The sequence below is a fragment of the Anopheles merus genome, chromosome 2L, assembly GCF_017562075.2.
Source record: "Anopheles merus strain MAF chromosome 2L, AmerM5.1, whole genome shotgun sequence".
In the NCBI taxonomy this organism is placed as follows: Eukaryota; Metazoa; Arthropoda; class Insecta; order Diptera; family Culicidae; genus Anopheles; species Anopheles merus.
Window position 1 is genome coordinate 36342238 of NC_054083.1, and position 27301 is coordinate 36369538.

General features: G+C 49.3%; 2 protein-coding genes across 11 annotated transcripts; one reads left to right on the forward strand and one right to left on the reverse strand.

Annotated features, from left to right (window-relative positions):
* Window positions 1-3474, forward strand: LOC121594867 (glucose-6-phosphate exchanger SLC37A2). Of its 4 annotated transcripts, none has more exons than XM_041918624.1 (6): window positions 4-554; window positions 722-1841; window positions 2057-2098; window positions 2304-2487; window positions 2554-2702; window positions 2776-3474. In XM_041918624.1, exons 2-6 carry the CDS (start codon window positions 888-890, stop codon window positions 3142-3144), a joined length of 1698 nt encoding a protein of 565 aa, XP_041774558.1. In that variant the 5' UTR covers window positions 4-554; window positions 722-887; the 3' UTR covers window positions 3145-3474. The 4 variants fall into 4 exon arrangements, with proteins under 4 accessions (XP_041774560.1, XP_041774558.1, XP_041774559.1 ...); XM_041918625.1 differs by having other exon boundaries at window positions 4-514; XM_041918623.1 differs by having other exon boundaries at window positions 4-493.
* Window positions 3475-3492: 18 nt separating this feature from the next.
* Window positions 3493-26341, reverse strand: LOC121594866. Of its 7 annotated transcripts, none has more exons than XM_041918618.1 (7): window positions 26203-26341; window positions 23342-24208; window positions 14283-15807; window positions 13868-14177; window positions 12435-12634; window positions 9840-10187; window positions 3493-9390 (listed from the first exon to the last, which is right to left on the reverse strand). In XM_041918618.1, the coding sequence occupies exons 2-7, from the start codon at window positions 23615-23617 to the stop codon at window positions 6986-6988; spliced, it is 5064 nt and encodes a 1687-aa protein (XP_041774552.1). In that variant the 5' UTR covers window positions 23618-24208; window positions 26203-26341; the 3' UTR covers window positions 3493-6985. The 7 variants fall into 7 exon arrangements, with proteins under 7 accessions (XP_041774552.1, XP_041774549.1, XP_041774555.1 ...); XM_041918615.1 differs by having other exon boundaries at window positions 23342-24300; XM_041918621.1 differs by lacking the exon at window positions 26203-26341 and adding an exon at window positions 26038-26191.
* Window positions 26342-27301: the final 960 nt, after the last annotated feature.

A 27301-nucleotide genomic window follows, 5' to 3' on the forward strand; every position in this document is an offset into this window, starting at 1 on the left:
CAAGTTGGTTGACTGAGTCAAATGAGCTACTTTGATCTACACAGAGTGAAATTTTGAGCTATTTTTCGTCGCGCGCGACGTTTTCGCTCTATGTCTATTGGAACGGTAATGTTTACAGGCCGCTCCGTGTATGCGTGCCCTCGTGTACCTGTGTGTGCGTGTGCGTACTTTATTCTGTTTTTGCACCCCCTTCCGAGAACAACATCGCACAACGTCGTCAGCTGTATAGTGTGTGGCAGGGAAAAAAACAATACCGCAGCATTGTGTAGCATAAAGAACTCGCCACCCCGATGCGGGCTGCCAATCGACAGTGCTACCACATCATGTACTGCTGCTGATCGGAAGCGATTTCAAATCATAAGCATTACGGTCACCAACAAGCCAACCAGAAAGCATTCCGACCCGCAGAATGTAGCGATCGATTGCGGGCGTCTGGATTGCGGAAAGAAAACAACCAACGGGCCTTCCTTCGTGGCAAGTGTTCAAGTGCTTCGTAAGTTGCCAGGCTCAGGCTGTGAGTCATCGTTTAGAATCGAACGCAACGTAGCGTGTCTGTGAGTGCCCCCGTCGCGAACGACCGAGCATTTTAGCGCTCTTATCAGCTCGTTTAGCAACCATCAGTGCGCGTTTTTTTTTTGCTGCTGCTTCTTCCTCCTGTGCCGAGATTAAATGTTTGTTGAACATTTTTCGATTACATTGTTTTCCTTTTTTTTTGTTGCAGAAAATCAATCAACGCGAACAACAGCAAGAGACGAATCGAACGAACAACCCAACAAACATACAAACCCACAAGCGGAGTGGGAAGGGAGGCGTCGGTACTGCTGCCACAAGCAGTAAGATAAAAGAGAGCACCAGCAAGAGCGAGCGAGAGCGAGCACAAGAGCTGAATGCAAAGGGCTCGCGTTCCGTCCACCGGACGACAGCAAAGGATGAGCTCGACCTACCCGTCCGCCCCGATCGGCGTCCGGCTGATCAGCTACCTGTCCGCCAAGCTATGTCCCCGGCTGCAGGTGAACCGCGTGCTGTGGTTCAAATGTTCCGTCCTCGGGCTCACGTACCTGGCCTACACCTGCTACCACATGACGCGGAAGCCCATCTCGGTGGTCAAGTCGGTGCTGCACCGGAACTGCTCCACCGTGACGCTGCCGCCCGAGTTCGTCACGCCCGGGGGTGGCGGCGGGAGCGATCCGACCGTCCCGCCGGCGCTGCCCACCGATGGCACCTGGTGCGACTATGCGCCGTTCGATCAGCCCGACTTTAACTCGCTGTTCGGGGCGCTCGATTCGGCCTTTCTGTTTAGCTACGCGATCGCCATGTTCTTTGCCGGGTTTATTGCGGAGCGCGTGTCGCTCCGGTACTTCCTCGCCCTTGGGATGGCATTTTCGGGCCTGTTTTGCTACCTGTTCGGCATGGCGAAGGTGTACGACATTCACGCGCTGTGGTACTTCGTTGCGGTGCAGGCACTGGCCGGCATGTTCCAGACGACCGGCTGGCCCGGCGTCGTCACGATCGTGGGCCGCTGGTTTGGCAAGTCCAAGCGGGGGCTAATCTTTGGCATCTGGAACAGCCACACCTCGATCGGGAACGTGCTCGGTACGCTGATTGCGGCGCACTATGTGGAGCGAGACTGGTCGATGTCGTTCGTGGTGCCCGGCTTTGTGATGGGGCTGTGTGGGTTTCTGATGTTTCTGTTCGTGGTCGAGCGGCCGGAAATTGTCGACTGCCAGGAGAAGGTGGCGGACTATGCGCAGCAGCAGCGCGGTTCGTCTGCCGGGTCGAGCGTCCGGCGGATGGACGATTCCGTGAGCGATGTGGAGGATTCGGGCGTCAGCGCGGAACAGGTAAGGGAAGGAGAGGCTTTTCAAGTGTTGTTTAATATTTGTGTCCGTTGTTCATTAACCATGTATTTTGAATATAGAAAAAGAAAGCGACATAGATTAATAGATACATTTTTTTCTTTTTTTTATCATTCTTTTTTGTCGCTCGCTTTTTTCTCGTGCTATGCCGTGTAAAAAATTGCCTTTCTTTGTGCGCCATTGCGCCATTCCAATCGCAGGACAATGTTTCGACCAGAACCTTACGCGGCAGCTATTACTCTGTAAGTGCATGTTGTTTGTAACCATTTTGGGGGTCTAACTTGGTGTTGTCGGAATTTGTTCTAATCGTGTAGCGCACGGACAATTATAAATCGAGCACAGTTAATCCATTTTTAAGACAATTCTTTACAACATTAGCATCAGAAATAACTGCTTTTTTGCCGCAAATATTACTCTAAATACCATCTTTCAAAACCTCCCTTGCAGGAAATCAACGAACGAACGCCCATCCTCGGCAGCATTAACCGTGCGCCACCGCAGCACGATGCGATCGGATTCTTCGGCGCGCTGCGCATTCCCGGCGTGATCGAGTTCTCGCTCAGCCTGTTCTTCTCCAAGCTCGTCAGCTACACATTCCTTTTCTGGCTGCCGTTTTACATTCAACACTCTAGTAAGTGCACCATTTCTATGTATAACACATGAATTTGAACATTTTTTCCATTATTTTTTTTTGTAGCTTCCATGGGCGCCAAGCTGTCGGCGGACGTATCGACGGTGTTCGATATTGGGGGCATTATCGGTGCGATCGCGGCCGGCATGCTGTCGGACGCGTCCGCCATGCCGGCGACCACCTGCACGGGCATGCTGGCGATCGCTGCACCGCTGGTAAGTGTCACCGTTGCCATCAAAAGAGGCTCATCTTCAACATATATTAACGGGTTTTTCCCCATCAAAACAGCTACTTATCTACCGGTGCTGGGGCAGCGTTTCGCTGTCCGTCAACATACTGCTCCTGTTCGTGGTCGGGCTGATGGTGAACGGACCGTACGCACTGATTACCACCTCGGTCAGCGCCGAGCTGGGGCAGCACAGCTCGCTGAACGGCAACTCGAAGGCACTCGCCACCGTCACCGCCATCATCGATGGGACCGGCTCGATCGGGGCGGCCATTGGGCCCCTGCTGGCGGGCATGGTGTCCGGCTGGAACAACGTGTTCTACATGCTCGTCATATCGGACGTGCTCGCGCTGGCCATGTTGCTGCGCATCAGCAGCAAGGAATGCTCCAGGCGCAACATCAACCGACGCTACAACGTGCGCATTGAGTGATAAGGGGGGGGGGGGAAGAGGAAGAAGGAAAGGAAGGAATTCGAATACGCGCACAAAGGTCGCGGTGGGTGTACGGCGTGGGTTTCGTGCGCGTGTGTACAGTTTTTACAGCTAGCTCTCGATATATACACAATTGTATGGTCTGATATTTTCGAGCACTAAATGCGTGGGAAAGGCGCGGGGAAAGAGGATACAGTGGGGTGGGTTTTGCTTTTTTTATCATTAATGTTTAGTGCGTTTTTTTGTTCGCTGCCTGCAGTCGATAAGTATGTTTATCACCGTGAGAAATAAAGGCTCTTTAAAAACTGGGTGGTCTCATCTTACAACAAAGTACTTTGGTTCGGTTCATTTTCATGCGATTTCACGACAAGCGAAGGCTTTTCTATTTTTCTTTTATTCATTATTACGTTAAAATCACAGCAGTCTTTTAATGATAAACTTGTTCAACTGTTTTTGTGGTTTGATTTGTAAGGGGGAGCTTTTTCTGTTCTGTTGTTGCTTTCTTTTGCAGGTGAAGAGGCGCTATTTGTTTGTTGGTTTGTTTTTTGCTATTAGTTATGGTGTACTCTCTCTCTCTCTCTCTCTTTCTCTCTCTATTGTCCACTGCTTGGTGGTTACCGGGGGGGGGTGGCGGCGTGGAGGGAAAACCTGGTCAATTTTAAGACGTGTTAGTAGTTTGAGCGCTTAGTTACTTAGTACAAGCGAAGTGTTTGCTGTTTCGTTACTTATTGCAGCTGTGTTCATTCCAGTAGTTTAGTTATTTTGTGTCCATTTTTATGTTTCTGATTTTGTTATATTGTTTGTTTTGCTTTAGGGCTATTGAAGGAAGGGTGGTGTATTTTTCTGTGTGTGTGTTGTTGTTTGCATTTATTATTTGTTTGTTACTTACTAATTTAACCATTAATCCATCATTTTGTGGGGCTGTCTTTTGTATCTTCTTCTTCTTCTTTTTCTTCTACTACTTTCTCTTGTTCCTAGTCCTTACGCTTCCGCTTGTAGTTGTAGTCAATGTAGTAAACGCTGTAGCGGGGTTCATCAATATGGAAAAATACTATTTAGCCAACTAGGCGAGCCTATTCAGTATGCAATTTTGTATGTGTAGGGGGGGGGAGTGTGTGTGTGTGTATATATACGTAGGCTAAACCTAATCACTTACATTCGAATGTTTTGACGCTTGCATCTTTCCTTTTTTCGCCCCCATTTTTTTTGATCCACTTCTATCTTCTCCTTTTTTCTTTCTTTCTTTCTTAACTTGTTCGCGTTTTGTATTCAAACAGCACACGCTTGTGTGGCGCAGTTTTATCATTGCTCCCTTTTGCCCTATTTTGCCCTGCCGTGTTTTTTTTTCTCTCTCCAACCTTCAACGATCCCATCTATTTGCACTTTGTGTCCACTGTTGCCGCGCACCAATGCGCCATTGCCTGCGCCAACAACACACTGCTACACTGCGTCCTTTCTTCTGCAATGCGTTGCTCTTGCGTACACGATTTGTTATTAGCTACGCTACATACTACACGCTCTACAGACTTTAGGAGATACAGATAGACCAGTTGCTTGCTTGCTTTTTTGTTTGTTTGTTTAGCTTCCTTTTCCCTTACTTATTTGTATTGGTTTTAATTTAATGCTAAAGTTTTGTTTGTTTTACTGTTTTTGTTTTTTTTTATAGTTAGTGATTTTTGTGTTTTACCTCTTTCAGTTGATTTGTGCTTGCGGGCTTGGGAGCCGCCCCTTTTTCAGTTTTACAAAACAGCGAACAGAGTTATACGACACGCTTTTGTGATCGGGGCCGGTGGTCCCCTTTTTTCCGGCCGGGCGTTTTCCGACACATTACGACAATCAATAAATATAAATCATTCGCGCTATTAGCTCGCACCCTTTGACAGGGGACGGGTCACACCACCGGCTCGCTTTCTTCCCCCACACATCATATTTCACACCACGTGGAACAGTCATTAGTTTACATTTGCTTTAGCTTTTGTGTGTGTGGTTGTTCACTTTTCTTTTTTTCATTACATCCGGAATGTCCAGTTCAGTTGGTTTGCTTTGCTGTAGAGTCCCTATGCTCTGCCCACCATTTTATGTGTGCAACATTATTCACATAAATTATTCTTTTTTCTCCCCTCTGCGGGCGTTATGTTGTTGATGCTTGCATTTTGCATCACCCCGCACATCACAACACACAACGCACACGAGTGACACAGTTACACACATTTGGAATGTATTCGCTTAGAAATTGCACATCATTGGTTCAGTGTATGTGTGTATGTGTGTTTCTCTGTGTGTGTGTGTGTGATTAAAGGGACACAAATCATCACAAATAGTTTTGTTTTTTTTCTGTTTGCTCCGTTAATGATGTTAGGAATTAATTGTTACTTTTGCTTTTGCTCCCCGCCCTTGTTGTACAGCTTGTTGGGCAGCACCTGCAGCCCTCTCCCGCGTTAAGGCTCTAGATGCACCACCAGCATCGACATGTTTCGAAAGCATTGCACGGCTACATCATCCCGCACACTTCTGCTGAAAACAAGGCTATGTTGTGTAACACAAAACTAACTGTACGAGATATCCATTGCACAAACAGTGCGGCTCTTGCGACAACCGAAAGCCGGAGATCGTTTTGATTGATGACTAAAACACGATCGTCCCCCCCCCTGTGCCCCCCACCCATCACTCTTGTCAGACTGATCGCCACTTTTTCGACAGAAGGTTGGAAAGGTTTACACAGTAGTAGGATACTTTGCACCATATTTTGGAACGTATCTTTTGCCGTTTTGGATTAGCAGCATTTGAACACAAACCGTTTGTTTTGTTTTGTCTGAGCTGAATCGCTATCGATTAAATAAGTCTTTCTACGGATGATGATTAGGCGACGAACCTCTGCTGCCATGAACATGAACAATAGCTCGATCCATCTCACGAAAGTTATGCAGCACTACAACAGAACCGTGTATTGCATACGAACGTAACAACTAAAACATCAACATATGTCTTTGTCTCTAGACTGCTAGTAGCTAGCGTACACCATCATCCTTTTAAAACAATTCCTAAAAAACGTTAAGAAACGTTCCGACGTTTTAAAAACCAAAATCATTTGCTCCTCGTAATAATGCAGTATTGCTGTGAGACAGAGCCGGTGTGCTGGGAAAGGCCTAATCGCTCATCCCATTCTTTTTGTCTACTGTCCCAGTTCCGGCTTACACATGACTTTTGCGTACTCGCGTTTCTCTCTACTATATTAACAATACTATACACATACACGAACAAGGATATAAACTATCTACTATTGGCTATTGCGCACGCGGAGCACGGGGAAATTCCCTCATTGGCAAAATCATCAAGGCATAACTCGCTCTTTCTCTGTCTCTCTTTCTACACCCTAGCTTACTGTTTGCCCTTCAGGTGTGTCTGTGGCATCTAACGCTCCCTACTCCTATCGCCAACGGTTAAAAATTGGTCTGAAATCGAATAAAATGATAAACCTAATAAAAATTAACGAAATTAAATCACTTCCTACTTGCTTGGCGCGGCGCGACCCCCTGTGGCCATTAGTCTACTATTAGCCATTAGTCTTGTTTCATCATTGAACTAAAACCGGTGTTCACACATACGCATAATCACACACATACACACACGGTGAGATTTAAAAAAAAAAAGTAACAGCACAATGCCTGATGCGTCTGCTTGACGCACTCTTGTGCATGCTTGGAGTGGTGGTGGTGCCCTGCCTACCTACGGTTGAATGTGTTTTGCTCCCCATTGCCCGTGAACCAGCAGCAGCTATACTAAAGATTGCTTTTGTTGAATGGAGAAAGACAGAAAGCCAAAAACAAAACAAAAGCACCGTCTACACCGTCAGGGAGGTAATGAGCTGCTGGCAGAGCTTGCCGTACTCGTACTGGTCGCCCGAGATCCGCCGCAGCTTGATGCCCTTGCTCGTATTGCTGTCCTTGCTGTTGCGGCCCTCGTACACCTGCAGCTCGATCTGCAGGCCGCCGGAAAACTCCAGGCTCAGGTTGGACCGTGCCTCAGAATTGGCCCCGTTGCCACCGCGGGCCGACCCAGTCGTTCCATCCGCTCCGACGAGGGCACCATGGCTCGATCGATCCTCTCCGCCAGCAGCAGTCGATCTGCTACCACCATCGCCCGGCTGATTCGAATCCATCCCACTCGCCGATTTGCTGCCATGACCTCCGCCACTGCCCGTCACACCGTAAACGCAACCCTTGGGCGGCATCGTCGAGTCGAGCGTCCGCTTCACCATCTCCAGTATGCGCACCGAGTCCAGCGAGGAGCATTCCTGCGGCAGCGGTAGCTCGTAGCATTCGTCCGAGCTGCGCGCCCCCCCATCGCCGAGCGAGTCCGGGCTGAGCCGGCCACCGTCCTGCTCCGAGTACGAGTCGGCACTCTTGAAGCCCGAGCTGGCAGCCGAAGGTTCCTGACTGGGCGATAGGTTCGAATGGTTCGAATCGTTGCTCAGACTGTCGTCGCTGAACCCGAGCGACTTATCGCTGCCCCGCCGCACGTACGACTCGCTAATGTCGGACGTGTCCAGCTTCGCCGAGTTGCTGCTCGCCGTCGCCGTCGAGTTGTTCTCCGTGTCGAGGCTTGCCTTCCGCCCGACGCCCCGCGTTATCGACGGCATGTCGCTCGCCGGCTCGGTAATGAGCAGCCCGGAAAAGCCGAGCCCGCTCGTCGTGGCGCTGCTGCCCCCGGTCGGACAGTTGAGCGAATCGTCACTATCCCCGTGGCTCGAGTCGGACAGCGCGACGAGCGTGATCTCGCTGCCCTGCACGTCCGTCAGGCAGATCTGTGGGTGCGTGTGCTGGAAGCTAAGATCCTCCGGCGACCCGCTCGCCGAGTGGCTCTTGAACGCAGTGCTTGCCCCGCCGGCGGCTGTCGTCCCGGCCGCCGTCGGGTGCTCCTCCTGGATGATGCACAGGTTGTTGGGCGAGGTGGGCGGCGTCGCACAGATGCGCATCGTCTGGGGCGGCGGTGGCGGCAGCAGTCCGTAGTTCTTCGGATCGAAGTAGTTGACCGGCGTGGTGGCGCCCGAGTAGCAGCCCCCCACTATGCGGCCGGAAAAATCGATCTCCACGCTGTTCACGATGTCCATGCTGAGATCGAGCGGCTCGTTGCAGGCCACCGAGGGCGGGAAGGCGGACGTCACCGCGGACGAGGTGCCGCGCGTAATCGACCCGCCCGCCATTGTGGTGCTGCCGGTGGCACTGCCACCACCACCCGTATTCAACGTGCTGATGCCACGCGTAATTTGATGCATTGGGGAGGCAGCACCACCACCACCAGCGCTTGCCGAACCAGTCCCGCCACCACCGCCACCACCACTCCCACTGCCGCTCATGTTCCCGCTGCAGCCGCTCACGATCGAGGCCGGCGGACCGGGAAGGATCGGCGAGGAGCAACCGCTCGCGTAGTAAACGGGAGAAGGACAGCCGCTGTTGCTGTTGCTGCCCGGGTACTCCAGCCCCGACAGATGGCACATTCCCGTGCTGGAAGCATTCACCGTCGACATTGCGCCGCCCGGTGCCGCCATCAGGTTCTGGAACGCGTACGGATTGCCAAACGCGCCGCCGCCCGCAATGTAGCTCGGTTGCATGCCGCCACCCAGCATCGGGAAGCCGGTGGGCCGTCCTCCTGCACCACCATAACCGGCCCCTACACCACCACCAGCGCCACCACCACCACCGCCATGATGCCTTAGCGTTGCATTCAGCGGCGATACACTTTGGCTGTGCTGCAGCTGCAACATGTTTATGCCGGCGTCCAGCAGCAGCGTTCCACCGCCTCCTGCTCCGGCCGGGCTACCACTACCCCGCACCAGCCCCAGCTGGTGGCCCACCTCGTACGGCATGGTGCGCGTGTGCAGGATGCTGTTGGCCGCGTCGATCTGCAGCCGGTTCTCCTGCACCAGCTTCTCCAGCCCGGGCACCAGCGACAGCAGCACGTCGTGCGGCACGGTAATGTCGGGCAGGGTTCCAGTGGTGGCGCCGGCACTGCTCCGCTCGTCCACGAACGCTTTGCAGTGCATCGGGGAGCCGGGCAGGCTGACGGAGTTGTCCGCGAGCGGGGGGCTCGGCGTTATCAGCAGATTGTTGCTGCGCTGCTGCTGCGACGCCGCTATTGCGGCCGCGTGCAGACCCTTCTGCAGCTGCTGGCACTCCTGGAACGGGCCCTGGAACTGGGACGTGATGCGGGAGCCCTCGGACGCGCGGCGCACCGGGCTGTAACGGCCTGCAAAGGTGAAGAAAAGGGTATTAGATTGAGGGTTTTAGAATTTAGCATTTAAAAGAAGAAATGGATGATATTGAGTTCCACTGCAACTGGCTACGGGACACATAAGGACAAAAAGCGTGCAATTGTACAACAGCTACTACACCAACACAAACGTTTAGCGCAGATTTAAACACCAGAAAAAAAACAATCCACTGTTACGACTACAAATCTTATTTCTAATTACAAAAATGACGAATGAAGAAGGATAGCCAGGCGATTTACGAATGCTGTGTTAGTAGTGTGAAGCGATTGATCCGTAATTCCTCGTTGTCTCCTCTCTCTCTCTCTCCCCGGTTTGATGACGACGACTCCCCCCGAATGGTTGGGTTAGTTGGGCTGTGTGGCGAGAGATGCATCCTTCCCGAGATGATGAGACACGCGAGTTCCGCCAGACACGGATCACTTACCGATTTCCTGCACCGTCGGGAGCTTACATGTGCGGGTGGCGTAGCGTCGGTTACAGAGCTGCGACTGTACCACTACCACCGCCTGCTGCTGCTGCTGTTGCTGTTGCTGCTGCTGTTGCTGCTGCAGTGGCTGCTGGTGGGCCGGTGGTGGCGTTGGCACGGCTGGCGGACAGACCATCGGGGGCGGGTGCGATTGGGGTCCGTGCGGTCCTCCCATGGCGTCCAGTGGACCGTGGTGCTTGGCCATTGCCGACGATGCCTGCGAGCAGACGGGCGGCAGCAGCGAGGGTGGCAAATAGTCGCGGTTCATGCGTGCCTCCACCTCCCGTATCAGGTCCGGGCTTATCACTGTGGCGCGCGCGCGCACACACAAGCAGCAGCGTGTGGTAGTAGTAGGGGTGCACACGCATTTTGGGTGTGTTTGAGGGTGTATTATTTTGTTGGGTTGGGGGATAAGGGAGCAGTGCAGTTTCGTTGTTCCGTATAGCAGGTATTTACGGGTTTTTTTGTTATAAACAACACCAAAAACAACATTGATGCACAGGAAGTTGAAAATAACATATTTACACGATAACATACAAAAAAGAAGAAAAAAAAGAGGAAAAAAGGGATGAGGAAAAAAACAAAATTGGTAAAAAAAACAAAACAACGGAAAAGAAATAAAAGAATAGTATCACACGAGGAGACAGAAAAAAGAGGATATAATATGTAAACTAGTGATGTGCTCTTTGGACGGCACTTACGACTCCGATCCGACTCCGGCTATTGTTAGTCCGGTAGACTCCGGCAAAATCCGAACCACTATTTTCGCCCAGAGTCGTAGTCGTCTTGGGTCGGAGTCGTCCGTGTCGGAATCGTTCGGAGTTTAAAGTCATAGCCCAACCAACCAAACCGAGCTCTTTCGAAGCAAATCCTTCCTGATGAGCGAGAAAGCATGTCACGCATCTCTCGTGTTGCCATGCGAACAGCTGCGCGGGTAGATGTGTGAGTGCGCGGAGAAAAATTGATGGAGGAAGGGGAGGAGCTTCACTCTGTCGAAGCATCTGAAGGGGGGCCGAACGCTCTCTTCACATTTTGCGAAGAATCAGTTTAACTCAAACGCTTGGCAAAGAGGATATACTACTTTGAGGCACTAAATAATTCAGGCAATGAAGTCGTGGTCTATTAGTATTAGTATAAATTATTTCCCTTGCCCCATTTATGAATTAATTTAAAGGAATAAACATTAATCTGAGTAAAATTTCAAAAGTCACTTTTAGCGAAAAAATTTAAAAAAGTAATAAATAAATCTAATATTTCTCCTTCCAATTACAATTAAACACATAATCACTGCACATAAGGTAGGAAGATAGATCAGAGGAGGAGGAAGAGGGAGGGGCTATAAACACGTACGTAAATAGGGGGCAGGGCGCGCGTGTGAGCGAACGCGGGGCAGCAGCAAACGAGAGAATTTTTTCTTTCTCTTTTGTAGCATTTCGGCTAAACACCCGAGCTTAACTTCGGTAGGAACTGCCTATCAAAGTTGGTACACCTTCGGTAGAGAACTTCTATCGAAGCTATATCGAAGCAAATTTACTTCGAAAGCGCACGGTTTGGTTGGTTGGGAGTCGTCTGAAGTCGTCCGGATTGGTCCGGAGTCGTCCGGAGTCGTCCGGATTGGTCCGGAGTCGTCCAGAGTCGCCTGGAGTAGTCCGGAGTCGTCCGGAGTAGTCCGGAGTCGTCCGGAGTAGTCCGGAGTTGTCTGAAATCGTGCGGAGTCGAAGTCGTCCGATGTCGTCCGAAGTCGTCCGAAGTCGTCCGAAGTCGTCCGAAGTCGTCCGAAGTCGTCCGAAGTCGTCCGAAGTCGTCCGAAGTCGTCCGAAGTCGTCCGGAGTTGTCCGGAGTGGTGCGGAGTTGTCCGGAATGGCCAGGAGTCGTATGGAGTGGTCCGGAGTCGACCGGATTCTGAGTCATTTGAAGTCGTTCTGAGTCGATAGGAGTCGTGCGGAATCGGAGTCGATCGGAGTAACAGCAGCGGTCCGGTGCAATATGCTGGTGATCAGGCATTTGATTTCGCTGTGTTTGTGTCTTTCACTTTGCGCGTGTACTTCGTACACAGGTCTTTGTTTCGGTGACTCCAACCAATTCCGAATGACTTCGGACGAATCCGGACGACTCTGGACGACTCTGAACGATTCCGGCCGACACCAGACGACTCCGGATAATGCTTGACGGACCTACCTTCCGGAGTCGGTTGAGAAATTGTCGGAGACGAATCTGAGTCGACTTTGGATTTTTGCCAACTTTACCCATCACTAAGTGTAAACACATTTCTACAAAACTTCAAACAAAACGTAAAAATCTTCTTACGGCTTTGCTTGTGCAAACATAAAAGAAATATTCAACAGTGTCAAGTAAGGCAACAACAAACAGTACTTCTAAATTTCTTGTGTTTAAGTGTGTGTGCTAGCAGTAGTTTAGCAAACATGCAAAGGAAGTAAAGATTGTAACGAGACAAAACAAAAAAACACACACACGCAACGATCATTCACTATTTCGCCTGTTGCGACTTTAGAAACCGGTGACGTTTCGAGCGCACCCCGAACCATTACTTACCGGGCGGACGTTCCATCACGGTCAGTAGACCGGTACGCCGAGTGCGGCCTCCACCGCCCGCACCGGTACTGCTTGTGCCGCCCGCCGACGGGGCCGGCGAGTGTGCCTGCGGTGGTTCCATCGGTGACGCGTTCCCGGCGGACAGATCGTCCGTACAGCCGACGGTATGCCGTTTGGTGCAACCGCGTCCATGCATGTATCTATGGAAATGGGAAAGCGAAAAGGTCAGTAAGTTATCGGGGCGTGTAACACATCGGTACATCATAAAGGAAAAGAAAAATAAGGGCTTTGTTAAGCAGGACGGACGGATGGAGCTCTGTTTGCATGTACTTTGCATTTCCATTCGCTGGTAATGTCTCCATTGGTGACGGTGTTCCACACATCATTTACATCCGAAAAGGCGCACGGCGGAAATGGAAATTCATCCCCGACATATATCGTCGACGTGACACGCGCGGTGACATAACATTGACCACACACCACGCGGACCCAGGGATTACGCGCAAAAAAGGGAGCGTTATGGCATCAGCCGAGTGGTGCCACTACTACAAACAAGCTATCACCTTCTCCGCCATCTAAATCCAGTTAGAAAGCAATTTGCAGCCAATAAGACAAAATCGATCCCAAATTGCATTGCATTCGAATTGGAATAGAAAAAAAGGTGCGTTTAAAACTAACCTTTTATTCCCCCGTCGACAAACAAACACACACACACGCGAAGATGTGCGTACATCTTGCCAAAAGGGGGTCGGAAATGACGTTTATCGTACCGTGCGTTGTGTCGGCGACAGATAAGACCATTTCTTTTATCGCAAAGGTGCGTTACACATCTGCTGTTCGCGCGAAATTCGAGCTTAAGACGCGCGCAACGAATACGCACAGCGCACGGCCTTAAAAACTCTTTACCGAAACTACGCGCTGCAGTAGAAAAATGGACCATCCATCCATCTCCAGTACGGAAGGGCAGAAAGAAAGAAAGCAAACAAACAAACAAACAAAGACGCGCTGCGGACACCCGCCGTTCGATCGAAGGGCTTCGGGCTTCCCATGTTCGTGTTTTGATTTGCTGGCAGCATTCGCTACGCTGACACAGTGTAGCATTGCCCTTCACCCCATTCCAGCACCTCCAAAAACACGCTCAAGGGCATGTAAAATAAACAGCAATTTTAATATTTGTGTGTCGATAGCGAAAGAACGGAACCTTGAAGCTTCTCTTTTTTGATGAGATAAAAACACAAATAAAACCTTCAACCACACCTTCCTGACGCACTTTTTGATAAGCAGCGTGTTTTGGGAGAGGATGGATGAGGGGAACCCCCCCCCCCCCCAACCCCCCTTCAAACAACATAGAAAAAACGAACAACAATTTCAACCGGCGTGCGTTTCCAACTGTTTTGCAAATGAAACGCTTCAGCTTACGATTACCCCCGTACCTCTGAATTTCATCGTTCGAATCATCCGTGCCCTCGCTGTTGGGCGTCTGCAGCATCATCACGTGGTCCATCATGAGCGTGGAATTGTTTACCGCGCCGCTAATCGGTCCAAGGGCGGAAGTCGGCCCACTCGCACCCAGCAACGATCCGTCTGCTTGCTGCTGTTGCTGCGCCTGTTGCGACTGCTGTGACTGCGGCTGCTGCTGCTGCTGGTGTGAATGATGTTGATCGTGGAAGTTGGTAGACGACGAAGGGTAGTAAATTTGCAGATTCGCTCCACCATCCGATGCCCGGCGGCCAAAGGAGCTCGCTGAAAAGAGAAACAGAGAGAGCAAGACAAACACACCCGAAAAACAGGGCAATTAGCACGCGCACTGACGATCCCCCTTCGGGGGGCAGACGCCTCACAACTCACTTGCACCCATCACAGTAGGCGGCTTCAGCAGATGCTGATCCTTGATGGTCAGATTGTGGATCGGTTGGTTCTGCAGCGAAGGAATGTTGATCGGCACGTTCGGTGTCGGCGGTACCGGCGGTTCGTGCGGCCCAATCTTGAAGCTGATCGGCACCACGTTCGGGTTGACCAGTACCTGCTCGTGCGCCACATCGCCCGGTCCGACCGTGTGCCGGCGTGTATTACCACCACCACCGCCCGCCCCATTTGCCCCATGGCAGCTTGGCGGTGGGAAAAGATGATGCTGATACTGCTGCTGTTGCTGTTGCTGCTGCTGGTACTGCTGCTGCTGCTGCTGCTGATCGCTACCAAGAGCCGTCCCAACGTCCGACTGTCTCGCCGGTGCACCGCCGGTCGGTGTGGTCGCCGTGTCCTGGTCGTACTTCTCCAGCTCCTCCGAACCGGCCAGCCCGGATGATATGTTCAGTATGGTCGAGCCGACGCTCGTCAGCGGGCTCAACCGTTCGAGCGAATCGTTCTTAATCACCTCGGTCCGGTCGACCACGCCGGTCGTAATACTGGTCTTGCGGGAGCGCGAGTACGCCAGGCTGGCGTGGTGCTGCAGCCGCCCCTTCTCCTTCCGCTTCTGCCGCAGCTTGTCCACCAGCAGGTTGTAGATCGCGTAGATATGGTCGAACCGGCTCTCGTGCACCGACTGCGCAATCATGTCCGCCGTCAGCCCCGGCAGCTGCAGCATGTGCGTCATCACGACCGTGTCCAGGTTCTCCGTCTCGCGCACCACCGGTCCACCCGCACTGCCGAGCCCGTAGTCCCCCGCCTCCAGCATCGGGATCGAGTTGTACTGCGCCAACCATCGATGGTGCGCGATCTGCTTCAGCGTGTACCGCCGCTCCGGCTCCACCACCAGCATGTGCCGGATCAGCTGCTCGCACTCCTGCGACATAAAGAACGGGATGCGGAACTTGCCCGCCACCACCACGCTGCGCAGATCGTGCAGTGTCGTGCCGTCGAACGGCAACGCTCCGCAAACCAGCACGTACAGCACCACGCCCAAGCTCCAGATGTCCGACTTTGGCCCATCGTACTCCACACCCTGGAACACCTCGGGCGCAGCGTACGGCGGCGACCCGCACCACGTGCGCAGCGGCTGTCCCTCCACGAACGTGTTGCTGAAGCCAAAGTCGGCCAGCTTCACGTTCATGTCCGTGTCGAGCAGCACGTTCTCCGCCTTCAGGTCCCGGTGCACGATGCCCTTCCGGTGGCAGTAGTCGACGGCCGCCACGATCTGCGAAAAGATGCGGGCCGCCTCCTCCTCTCGCATGCGCCCGTTCGCCACGAGGTGGTCGAAGATTTCGCCCTGCGCCGCGTGCTCCGTCACCAGGTAGATCTTGTTGCGCGACTCCATCACCTCGTACAGGCGCGTTATGTGCGGATGATGCAACACCTTCAGTATCGATATTTCGCGGAACGTCTTCGCCAGGTTCTCCTCGTCCAGGCATGTTTTATCGATTATTTTAATTGCAACCTGCAAAAGGAAAGGACAGAGAGAGAGAAAAAAAACGGATGAGTGTGTGAGCGTGATAGTAGTGAAAGAAAAGGCAACCAGAGGCACAACAAATCGCACACATTAACACTAGAACCGCCGATGGGACTTTTTGTCCCGTTTGTTTTGTTGAAAATAGGAGCGCTAACGCTAACTTGCCAGTAGAGGCGTGCCAAATGAACCAGAACCGAACGGTTCATTCAGTTCACGTTAAAATTTGGATGGATCGGTTCACAAGAACAGAACGCTATGGTTCTTTTGATAAATTGAAATAAAAATAATTAACGTTTAAAAAAAAATTCACTTAAGAGAACCGAAATGCCCACCGCTGAGTGTCCAGTGCTACAAAATGTCATGAGCATCACGAGATTTTCACCAACGAAAACAATGAACATATGCGTGGTAGCTTGATGCTCATTGCTGATACTCAATGAAAGTGCGTCATGACATGCCGAACGCGACATGCGAATTCTTGAGTCCAACGCGATACTCTGACTGACAAGCTTAGCTTAATGCCGGCCCAAGCATAATCATGATCATTTTTTTGGCTGAGAACAGTGCTGCCAAATACTACTGTTTCAGTCACCAACACTCATGACTGAAACGAAGCTCAAATCAGCTCACGTACACAACTGAGATGGTCAGTGACGAGACTCAAACAGTTGGAGGATCAATCACATGCTTGGTGACATTTTAATTAACTCCCAACTCTTGGACACTCACTTGGTCACGACATTTTTGTCGCTGATTATCACAACCTTCTTGAAATATACTTGGCCTGTGGGCTCAAGCAAAAAAATGAGCATGCTTTCTCCCTCTGTCTGTTTTGATTATTTGGCGGATCAAACAGAGCAAGAAGACATGCTCATTATGTTTCTTGGAACCACTCGCAAGCACCGTATAGCTCCTATGGCCATCGCGATGATCACCGACATAAAATGTCGCAACCAAGTGACTGACCAAGAGTTGGTTGCACACAATGTCATACCAACCATGTGATGGTCGCACCAACTGTTTGAGGCTCGCCTCTGATCATCACAGTAGAGCTCGTGCCGGCATATGATTTTGTTTCAGCAGTAATTTGTCATGACTATGTCAGTGACATTTCGCAAAACTGATCACAGTAAAAAAAAGTCATGACATAGTGACTGACCAAGCGATGGTCGCAAAAATGTCATGAAGCATGTATTGGTCACACCAACCGTTTTGAGTATCACCTCTGATTATCACAATTGACGTGATACGTGACGCTGATATGGATTTTGTGTTAGTCAGATTTTTGTATGACATTGACAGTGACATTTTGCAGCACTGCCCCTGTGTCAAATGCTCAGAGGTTCTCGTCAGCGCTACCAGGTTCAAATGTCTTGTTTCGAGGGCAAAAGTGCTAACGAATGCTTCACATGCAATAGAATAGTTTTTCATGACTGTACTAAAAGAGTTTTGTACGTATGCGTTTTTTTTTATGTAAACCAGATTCTGATGAAGCAAAGATGTGTTATGGATGCTTGAAATAATTTATCTAGGTGTTCCTTTTGATTCCGAAAAAAGCCTTTTCCTCTTCGTTTGGGCATTAAAAGAGCTGTTTTGACATCGAATTTTTGTCACAGACGCTTGCGTAGACCCAAACAACTTCGAACAATAGACTTGTTGTATTATCATGAAAACTCTACTTATCACTTGATTGTTTAAATAATTTATAAATATAAGCGAAGATTTACTGTCTTTCAACCCTCTAAGGAATCATTAAAAAGCGTTTATCACTAGAAGCTCTATAATATTATATTAATGCAGAAAGAAAAGTGGCCTCAGTCTCCTTGGCATGCGGTTGGTATTATCTCAATTTGATTTTTTTTTCATATTGATTGAGTTGCTAATAAAACTTCATTGTACCTAATTATGATGTTTATTAATTATTTAGCCCAAATAAACCTTTAGGAAATAATAAACATGTCTAAACATGTATATATAACGAATGGGACAAAATTGTCCCATATGGCGGTTCTAGTAAGGTTGAAAAGTCCGGCGGTTCTGTGTGTTAAATAACTGAACGGAAGGGCGGGCTTCCTCACCGGTGTGTCCCGATTAAAAAAAAGCTTTTCTTTTATCTCTTCTTCCTATAGTATGTTGTTGTTGTTGTTGTTGTATTATGTCCATCGAGGTCGACCGGGTTATATCAATAAAGCGTGAATATCGTGAACTTCTCAAACCCACGCTCTTTCCCCTTCCGCCGGTTCTGGGTCACCGAGCGGGTGTCATAAGATAGGGCACCACCCAACAGCCACCCACCCACCAATCCAGGTGAAAGCTAAGCAGTAGGGTATGTATAAATTATTCAAAACATCTGATTCAACCCCACCGAGGGGGGTGGTGGGAGGATGGTTTTGAAGGAGGGGGGAGTGGATTGCCTCATTACGGCTAAAAGTGAGGTCACAACACAAATCGGACCAAAATGAGTGCAAATATTTCTTTTCTCCTCAACCACCTCACCCCCCCCCCCCCCCTGCCCTAAACGGGGGTCCAGCAGCAAAAAAGCAACCAAACGGAGGTCTTATTTTAAACTGTCCCAAGGCATAAAATTGGCCGACCGCCTTGAAGAGGACCTTCCCTTCCACCACCCCATCCACCCAGACTGAAATGTGTTATAGAATATATTTATGGGTCACACACACACGCCCGGTGTGCCTATGGTTTGTCGTCACCAACTCAGTGACCCTTTCGCGCTTCTTACTCCCTCCTTCTCTAAGATGGGAAGGGATGAGGTTGGGTGGGGGGGGGGAGGATTGACCAGTCATGTCAGCAGTGTTGTGGCAGGTTACAACCCAACCTCGCTGTTACACAACTTCCGCTCATGGCTCGGCCTGGGGCGAGGTTCGATCGGTTCCCAGTTTTAAGCTTCCGCCCGGTCCCGCGAGGTCAAGCCTCCGCCTTCATCGTCGTCGTCATCGCCGTAGTAGTTGTTCCGTATTTATAAAGCAGCGGAAAGGACGAGCCTCCATGCCTGTGCCATTTCTGTGGCAGGCAGGCATGGTGTTGGTCGTCCTGCCACCGGCTTTGACCATAATAGATGGATTTCCTTCATTTTTAGGTCATTAAAAGTTCACCACTTCCTACTTCCCGCCCGTACTGCGCGTGGGACGGGAAGCTGACGAAAGGGAGCTTCTACTTTCTCTCTCTCTTCCTCTCTTTGAATTCTTTGCTGACGCGCGGGTCCGACTCCAACACACACTCGGACACCGGAATTGCATCGGTTTGCGCTCGCAGCCATATCCTTTTTGAACGCCCAAATGAGGGGGGACTGGTGGCAAGTGGGTGGTTGTGACGCGAACTTAGGGTGGCCTGCACACACATACACACACACGGCTGAGGCCTGCATACACTCACACACAACACACCGGCTGATCGATTCGTCGTCGTCGTCCTCGGGCCCTTTATTTTTTTGCACAAATGGTGCATTATTTCGAGGCTCGCCGGGCATGTGTGTGTGTGTTGGAGTTTATTTGTTCGTCATTCGACGACGATCGATGCCCAACGGCATTCTGTGTCCTCCAGCGCTTGGACCCAATCCAACGTTTTCATAATCCATAGCAATAAGCAAAAATGAAACCAAATTGGGTGTCTGTATGGGTTTAAATGGTTACACAATTTCATCTGCACCTAAAAAAAACATACAAATAAAGATCGATTATGTTCCACCCGAGGTATATTTGGTGGCCTCAGACTGGTCAGATGGTGAATTATTCGCCCTTTAAAGGAAGAGTGGCAAGAAGATGGCTCTTATTTGTGTCTTTCTTCTGTCTCTGGACAGCAACCGGTCACAAACACCACAGATAAACAACAGGCGTGCTTTGTGTTTGGGATGAAAATTAGCACGTCGCAAACCCCCTTCCTTCCCGCGGTCCCCGGCCGGCTGCGATCCGTTGCCCTGCCTACGGGTTATGCGACGCACGTGATTAATGCTGCCGTTACGCTGCAGGTGGTTTTTTTTTTGTGCGAACGCGATTGTTTTCGCTGTTGGTTCCATCGTTAGACAGTACTGTTGCGCGAGCCAAAGGAAGCACAATTCGTGCGAAAAACAAACACTCGCCCGGGCACGAGACAGGAGGAAGTGGGCAGTAGGAAGTTTGCTGGAGATCAGGTGAGGATAGATAACGTTATCTACACACACACACGGTTCAAAAGTGTGGAAAATTTCCACCCATTGCCTGCTTTGCTGGATAAAGCGGCCGGCTGGTTACACATTGGCTGAGCGCACGCACTGGCACTGTTTGGACACGCCGTTTAAGGATGTTTTTATTAGGAAGAAGGTACTAACTTCCACCGGATTGGGAGGGATGGGGAAGGTGGGGGTAGCTTTACTCAATCGTTATACAGCAGTTTTTGAAGGGGACCGAATTTTTGGTGTTCTACCCCAATTGAGTTCAGCAAACACCTCATCGGTGTGAGAGAGAGGGAGAGAGAGCAAGAGAGAGAGAGAGAGAGAGAGAGAGAGCAAGAGAGAAAGAGAGAGAGAGAGAGAGAGAGAGAGAGAGAGAGAGAGAGAGAAAGAGAGAGATGTACAGCACAGAGAGCAAAGCTAAAATCATTAACACCCTGGCGTCACTGATCAGCGCCAGTGGCCACGCTTTTACATGCAAATTATATCCATCATATCGTATCGTTTCTCTTTTTTGTCTCTCCACATTCCTCCGTGGCTGTTTCTAGAGTGGTAGAGGGGTTAGGGTCTGAGAGAGACTGGTTTTTAGTTGTTGCTCGGTCAAGCGGCTTGGTAAAAATCCCACCGCTGGAAGTTGACACAGTGCCTTGGCGCAAAACTTCACCCGAAAGCTAGCGGCACTGGTGACCTTTGACCTCGTGTGCCCGGGGATGACTTCTCCTTGGAGGGAGGGGTGGAGTGGCGTTTACCAAGTGTTGTGTCGATTAATCGAGTGCGATTTGGCAAATAATGGATCGCATCGATCTGTCCTCCTCCTTTTTCCCCCCCACTATCGAAGCTTTAAATGATGCTTATTTCATTTTAATCAAACATTGTTTTTGTTACGTAGTTCATCGTGAAACCTTTTGCAAAGCAAGGGGTTGAGAGCCGAACGATGGGACGATAGTTTCCCCCATTATAGTATTGCAAAGATTGCGCAAGCTAGACACAACATCCAGGCGCGCTTGGTCAATCAAAGGAAACGGAAAGTAATTAAGCAGCATATCGCCGTGGTCACATACATACGCAGAAGAAGGGAAGAAAATAACGGAATAACGTAAACAAAACAATTTACAATAGTGGCTAGTAGCAATTGAATATAAACAGAATAATTTACTTTTTCTGCAGTGTAAACAAAATAAAAAAGAAAAAAAGAAAGACATTCTGCTGATGGAACTAGATGAAACGCTTTATCTGTTGAATGTGGGCAGTTAATAAGAAAATAATCATGTCACAACGTTAACAATTATCTCAATCAAAGGCTTTAATTGTATACATTTGCAACCTGGCATATCAACCTGCCTGTTTGTCTACTTGTCAACTAGGTTTAATTCAAACTAATTTTGTTCTAATTTAAAAGTCAATTATTAATAAAAGGAATTGGCAAATAAATTCTACTAAATAAACTATTTTCAATGAATCAAGGCACAAACTACAGTCTAAACTCCGAACAGCAAACGGATTACCTTAGGGGTTTCACTTGTTTAGTAACGAATGAACAAAGTTCCGATAGGCATTAGTATTTAGTATTAGTATTAGTTTGATGTCCAATGTTTACTTACAGTCGAGCAATGTGCAAAAGCAGCTTAACATTGTTTATTTACGCTCGAAAACGATGTAAATATTAATTCTGATTGATCTTTCAGAAACCTTATTATCATTTTCATTAATCAATCGATTCTTCTTCTTCCACTGCTAGGCGTAGCGTCCCTACGCGGATATGCCGACCTGTACAGGCCTTTTTTGGAGACTTTTTAAGTACCACGCAGCCGGATAGATAGCCAGTTCTAGAGCTACGAGCGGACGGTTCATTCTAGGCTCGAACCCGCGAGGGTTATGTTATTGGGTTATTGAGTTATTGAGGAAATAAGTAAGATTTAAATAGTAATTTGGCGAAAGATGCTTTCATAATGAGAACATCACAAGGAGCATTACAGCAAACAACATGGATGACTAAAACATAATTTAAAAATCATAACAGCAGAACGTTTTAGCATGATCTTTGACACACAGTTGAAACTTATATGTTTAGTCAGAAACGGCGCAATAAATTGCAAATATTGCAGAACTATTCTTTAGATTTTTGATGTTTTTTTTTTTCAACAAAAGTAGGATGTTTAACGCTTCTTTACCACCACGAATGCAATGACGAGGACAAAGTCTACTTAACTTAATGGTCAATCGTACAAATTACCCATTGATGTATCATCGCGTCAGCATTATACAATGGGTTTAATTATTGTAGGACACCATGTTTTAGAACAAACCATGTCATTAAAAAATACGCCAAACATTAACAGCTGAGTTTATAGCCTTTTAGCAATAAAAATGGAGTTGATCCAACATGGTCGGACTCTGACCAAGGAACGAATTAATACTGGAAATGCGTAGCGAGTGGGGCACACTACGCAGTGGATGAAGCTTGGAAACGAATCTTATTTGATTCGAAAGCACCAACAAAACGTGTTAGAAAATAGCTTAAAGAAACCCACGCGCTCAAATGGTTAGAAACCGTTCTCCTACACGCAAAAGTATGCGATCTTATGCGTGAAATTATGAGTCCCGGCAAATCATGACCCTTCAAAGGACCGTTGGGACTATGGAATGGAGTAAGGAGTAAAAGACTATATTAGCAACTAATAAAAAATAAACTCAACTAAGACCCTTTACCGGTCAGTGATACACTCAACTCGCTACAACTTGCCTCAGGGTTGAGTAATCATCCCCTGGAATGCTATCATTACAACAGCTGATTGATTTAATAGCCGGTTCCATTCGACGGACGTGTATCGGAAGCCGGTTGCTTGCTTGGTTGTAATATGACACGTGACAAAAGCGTGACATTCAAACGATTCTTCTCTAGCAACAGACAGCATCACGTCAGTTGCAAAAGGAAACCCTCGCAGGAAGGTAATTTTGCATGATCATTACACATTTCCCAGTTAGCAGGCCATATTTTAAAATGTAACCTTCAATTTTGTCTTACAGAGCATATAAAAACGATCACAAACCGCATTTGCATTCGCTTTTATGAAATTATGAAACCTTGCTGAAACGCTTAATCAAACACGCGGTGACACCGATTACCCAATCGCGCGCCCACTCACTGCATACCCCCGGGATGTTTTTAATCATACTGAGGTTTTACTTCCTCCATTCGAACCATCATTACCAAACACACAAACACACGTGATTTTGATTGATTTGGTAGCATTTCTCTCGCACGATATTCGGTTGCCGCCGTTTCCCGCAGAGCGCATTCGAGTACCGAAAAATAAAGCAAAATGTTAGCACAATAAAACAGCACAAACAAATCCGTACCTTAGAGTTTGTGATGACATTGGACGCGAGCTTCACCACGGCAAAGTTGCCCTTGCCGATCGTCTTCTCCAGCTCGTAGTAGCCCACGCGCACCAGCTTCTCGATCGACATCGCGCCCGGCTGCTGCTGCTGGTGGTGGTGCGGATGATGATGGTGGTGCGGTTGCTGCTGGGGCGGTTGCTGCTGCTGCTGCTGCTGCTGCTGCTGCTGTTGCTGGTGCTGCTTGATGGCGGCCATACCGAGCCCGCCGAGTGCCGACGGGAACGATTCGGTCATTGCCGCGCCGCAACTAGAGTATCTAGCCCCCCTCTGCTCTGTGTGTGGGCTTGTGGGTTGGGTATTCAGCGCCGCCGGTTCCCGTCGTCCGTAAGCAGAACCGCACCGCCGGTGGAAAGCGCATCCACCACCAACACTACTACCACCACCACCACCAAGCGGCAAAAGTGCATCCGTCGTTTGCGTCGATCAGCTGTTGTCGTTGTTGTTGTTGCGGTGGGTGGCGCTGTCGCGGTATGGTGGTGCAACATTGGTGGGAGGGGTGGCGGGCTTTACAGTATCGCCGGCCGATTCCCCCGTACAGCGACGCACATTGTACACACTTTTTCGGTGCTGCTTTAATTTCACACACTGTAGCACTTTGACGTGCCTTTGGGCAGGGTTCGGCGTCGGTAGGCACCACCAAACCAGCTTACTTCGATTTGGGCGATAGGCCCCGGGAGTCTCAAAACCCTCCCTTCACAAACCTAGCACGTTTGCTTCTTCTTCTTCTTCTTCTTGGACACGGGTCACTTTAGGGTTTTTTTTTATTATTATTTCGGCCCCAGCACGGCTACAGCCACAAGCACATCAGGGAAGGGAGACACACTTCTATCATCACCGGTTTACACACATACAGAGAGAAATAAACACATATGTAATAAAGGCGATCATACACACACACACGTGCACGGGTTTTGGGGCTGTGTTTGTTTGTGGGAAGTGGTAGCAAACAGAATGATAAAATAACAATTGAACGCATAGATTAGGGGGATGGATGGAGAGGGGGGCGGGGGGGGAGTCCGCGAGAGAGAGCATCGTACACCCCGGCTTGTTTCCGCGCGCGCTGTTGTGAGCGCCAATTTATATCACCAAATCATCGTTCCACCATCTCCCCCCTTCCCCATCAATGATCATCATCAGTTGGGGGGGAGGAGGAGATGTCGTCAATCGAATCGATCGCGATTTTAACACGAACAATGAAGCACCAACAACGAATAGAGGAAGAGGGGGGGGGGAGGTTGTGGGACAACAACCACAACCACAGACACACACACACACATGCAGCGACCAATTGGGATGAAACTGGTTCTGACCGAGATGATAGGATTGCTCTGATGACGATGTTGATGAAGGGAAGGGATAGAAAGATAACCATCCCTCTCTCCACCCCCTCCCCCCTCTCCCTCCCCTCCTCCCATCCAAGCAGGCCCAAAAATTACGATTGCGAGGAAAACAGCCACCCGAACTTTGTCGCCTACTTTGACAGAGGGCCAATGGGGAGCTGAGAGGGATGGAGGAGAGGTTGGTTGTTTTCACGCGACATGGCAAATTCGCATTTTAATCAAACAGAAGCAGGGCGGAAGAAACCACTCCAAAAACAAGTCCCACCAATCGATGATGCTCAACCTCAACCTTGGCAGATAAGTTGGCGCACCGGAATTCGCTCCCTTGCTGGCGATGGGGGGGGCACGGCATGCCTTCCCTTGCACAAGGTGTCGTTTCTCTTTCCTCGAAACCGCAGTGCACACGATTAAAACACGGCCGGAAACAACAACAAAAAGCAGTGGATGGACAGAAGGCTCCCTCGGCGAACCACTTCCGAAAGACAACAACAACAACACTGGTGGGGTGACATTTCTTCCCAGCGAGCCCTTTTCTTTTCGGAGGGGGGTTGGCAGCATCTTTGGGTTTGGGGCAGCCCGTGTCTCGGTGTGTCTGTGTGTGTTGAGGGGCTATACGCAGCAATCGATGCGTCGTTTCTCCTGCTGTCAAACCACTTCATTCACCAAAGCGCCTACGATGGACGAAAGACGGTGAAGGGAGGTGAAGGGTGGGGGAGGTGGGGGGCGCGTTGCAAAGGGTGAGAAAAGAGCGAACAAATAGAAACAGACACAAACACACGCGCACCCTTGGGCGCACACAAACCAACACACACACACACACGCACGCACGGATAGCACGGAGTGACAGAGCCCACACAGCCAATTGGTGTTGCTACTTTTTCTCTTCGGTCGTACCACACACTAACACACTCACACACTCGCGCGCAGGTTGTAATACTTTCGTGTCGGGGAGAGCCCACCCGTGCCCCGCACAACAGGAAATGATGAAGCCCTCCACCTCTACACGGCCGCCCACCGCATCACCCTCACACACACACACACACACGCACACGTAGACACGTACACACATACACATGGGAACAATATCTGAATTTCACTGCCGAAATTCTTCTCGCTCCACTGCCGTCCCCCTCGCCCCACTGAAAGACATGCTCTTATCGTAAAACAAATTCCTTATCCCCGAGAAACCCCGCACACTTTGCTTTCGCGGCCAACCCACCGACCGTCTTGAATGCCCACACGGTGCCGCCCCACACTACCACCATTGGGGTCGGTGGCTCCTTTACTCTCGACGCAGATTCTGGCTGAGGGTACCTTTCCACTCCTTCACGCACACGCACACAGACACACACACACACGCGCGGCACTATGTAGTGGAATGTTATCGCGTTGCTGCTGCCCGCAACATACCAAAAAAAAAAAAAACGTTCCCTATGTAAAGACGACAATGATGATGATGATGCACTTCTTTGCTTTTACTTGTTTCTTGTTTTTTCTCGCGAAATCGGACGAGGACGAATCGACAACGACGACGACGACGACGACGAAGGCGACGACGCGTCCGCACGGGTTGTTAGCAAGAACGATAAAACGGCGCCCCACAATTGCGAAAACAATGGGTAAACAGACCCAGTCTGCAAATGTCGTGCACGGCTGACAGCCCGCAGTGCAAGGCGAGTGTTGTTGACGTTCGAATATCCCTGCATCTCGCTCATTTTCACTAGCCGTCCTTTACTCGCTTACAGTGCTCGTTTCGAGGTGAGCTAACATGGTGTGTATTTCTCGCTCTTTGATCATGCCATCTCTTTCGTTCATGTGGAAGCGTGAAAAAAACGTAAACAAACTCGGCGGTGATGTGAATTAGAAATGCGCAGTTTTGTTGATAATTTGCATTGCAATTGACTACAGTTTAGTGCAAATGTTATTAAAAATAATGAGCAAGGACCGTAGGAATGCCACCGACAAACCGACGTGACTCTTCGAACAAAATGAGCTTCAAAAGTTTTCTCCTTATTTCAAATGAAAATACGTTAAACACTACCCAAGTGCCACAAATCCACTAAACGACCACTAAACGGCTTCTAAACGACTCAAGTTCTCTACCTAAACGGAATATAGAAAGACTTCGTTTAGCAGACGCCAAACGACTCATGCATTCTAAAAATAGCAAAAAAGCTGGTGGCGCTATCTGTTGGTGGGATACCCCAACCAGTTGAGCTTCATCGCTTGGAGGAGAGCTTTCCCAAGTAGCCTTAAGAAACTCTATTTGATTATTAACAGTTTTTTAAAGCCTTTAAAAATCAAATAGAGTTTCTTAAGAGAATATGACATTTGCCAGCGTTACATCATAACGACGTATTCCGTTACACTCGTTTTTTTCGATTCGGGTTACTATAACACACAGTGTTTTTCAAATTTTATGTACACCATTTCCAATTTATTCAATATTCGGAAAATCATTTTTCATTCTTATTTATGTAATAATGCGTATTTATTTTTACACCAAACTATTTTTTTATTAACTGTTTGAAAACTATGTGTTTTCTTTTATTCCTCTATTTGAAGCTGCGGTGATAAT

Excerpts from the sequence above, each read along its gene's own strand:
- LOC121594867 (XM_041918624.1), top strand. The coding sequence starts at position 888 with ATGCAAAGGGCTCGCGTTCCGTCCACCGGACGACAGCAAAGGATGAGC. Across the intron at positions 2,488-2,553 it reads GTTTTACATTCAACACTCTA|CTTCCATGGGCGCCAAGCTG; the intron begins GTAAGTGCACCA and ends TTTTTTTTGTAG. Across the intron at positions 2,703-2,775 it reads TGGCGATCGCTGCACCGCTG|CTACTTATCTACCGGTGCTG; the intron begins GTAAGTGTCACC and ends CCATCAAAACAG.
- LOC121594866 (XM_041918618.1), bottom strand. The coding sequence starts at position 23,617 with ATGACCGAATCGTTCCCGTCGGCACTCGGCGGGCTCGGTATGGCCGCC. Across the intron at positions 14,178-14,282 it reads GCCTACTGTGATGGGTGCAA|CGAGCTCCTTTGGCCGCCGG; the intron begins GTGAGTTGTGAG and ends TTCTCTTTTCAG. Across the intron at positions 9,391-9,839 it reads CCCGACGGTGCAGGAAATCG|GCCGTTACAGCCCGGTGCGC; the intron begins GTAAGTGATCCG and ends TCACCTTTGCAG.